The 1,412-nt window shown below is 58.3% G+C and overlaps 1 protein-coding gene across 1 annotated transcript; it reads left to right on the plus strand.

Annotated features, from left to right (window-relative positions):
• Positions 1-119: 119 nt before the first annotated feature.
• LOC130588179 (prolargin-like) lies at positions 120-1,193 on the plus strand (the record flags this gene model as incomplete). The annotated part of the gene is made up of 1 exon (XM_057389135.1): positions 120-1,193. A coding segment is annotated over exon 1 (1,030 nt), but the record flags the coding sequence as incomplete, so codon positions are not given.
• Between the last annotated feature and the right edge of the window lie 219 nt (positions 1,194-1,412).

Genomic DNA, 1,412 nt, shown 5'->3' on the forward strand with positions numbered 1-1,412 from the left:
ATAGGGACCTCAGCGATTCATGCCCTGGGGTTGAGTTGCATTTGAAGACAATTTCCAAAGTGAAGGAGAGAGGAAGGCAGGTGGGCAGAGGGATTATCCCCACGTGTGCCATTTCCTTCCCAACACCCTGTCCTTATCACCCCTCCAGGAAAACACCCGGACCATGAAGGCAGCCCTGGCGTTGCTCCTCTCGCTCGCCCTCGCTCTGCTCCCTCCGGCCAGCGGGCAGCGCCGCAAACCCCCCCGCAGACCCACCCGGCCGCCCGCCCCCTTCGTGGAGCCCGTGGAACCCACCGAGCTGCCCCCTCCCCTCCCTCCGGGACCCCCATCCATCTTCCCGGACTGCCCCCGGGAATGTTACTGCCCTCCGGACTTCCCGTCGGCGCTGTACTGCGACAGCCGCAACCTGCGCACGGTGCCGACCATCCCGGCGCGCATCCACTACCTGTACCTGCAGAACAACTTCATCGCCGACCTGCCCGAGGAGTCCTTCCGCAACGCCACCGGCCTCAAGTGGGTCAACCTGGACAACAACCGCATCCGTAAGGTGGACAGGAAGGTGCTGGAGAAGCTGGAGAACCTCGTGTTTCTCTACATGGAGAGGAACCAGCTGAAGGAGGTGCCCGCTTTCCTGCCGCCCAACCTGGAGCAGCTGCGGCTCAGCAGGAATCAGATTTCCAAGATCCCGGCTGGTGTTTTCAACAAGCTGGAGAACCTGGTGCTGCTGGATCTGCACCACAACAAGCTGAGCGATGGTGTGTTCAATAAAAACACCTTCAAGGGGCTCAAGAACCTCATGCAGCTCAACCTGGCCCACAACATCCTGAGGAAAATGCCCCCCGGCGTGCCCAGCGCCATCCACCAGCTCTTCCTGGACAGGAATAACATCGAGGACATCCCCAGCGATTATTTCAAGGAGTTCCCCAACCTGGCTTTCATCCGGCTCAACTACAACCAGATCTCGGATAAGGGGCTGCCCAAAAATTCCTTCAACCTCACCAACCTGCTGGTGCTGCACCTGGCGCACAACAARCTCACCAACGTGCCCTTCATCAGCCCCAAGCTGGAGCATCTCTACCTGAACAACAACTCCATCGAGAGTGAGTCCCACCCTGGGCGGTCATGGGGTGCTGGGGAGGGTTTTTTTTGGGAAGGAAAAGCTTGGAAAGGTCGTTTCTCATCTGGTGGGAGCTGTGAGGGTGGATGTACACGCAGAGGAGGGTGGAGGGAGGATCTGGGTGGAAGGGAAGGAGGAAAGAATTCCCACCCCAGATTTTCCCAGGTCTTCTTTGGGGCCTCCTGCCCTTGGAAAGGCTCCTTCCCAGCAAAAATCGGGATATTTAATGAGGAGAGCCTGGGAATATATTTTGGGATGCCAAAAACGTGGCTCGGGATGGTGAGGAAATCACCCA

This window comes from Malurus melanocephalus, unplaced genomic scaffold (assembly GCF_030028575.1).
Source record: "Malurus melanocephalus ecotype Western Australia unplaced genomic scaffold, MMel_1.1 scaffold_3641, whole genome shotgun sequence".
NCBI classification, from domain to species: Eukaryota; Metazoa; Chordata; class Aves; order Passeriformes; family Maluridae; genus Malurus; species Malurus melanocephalus.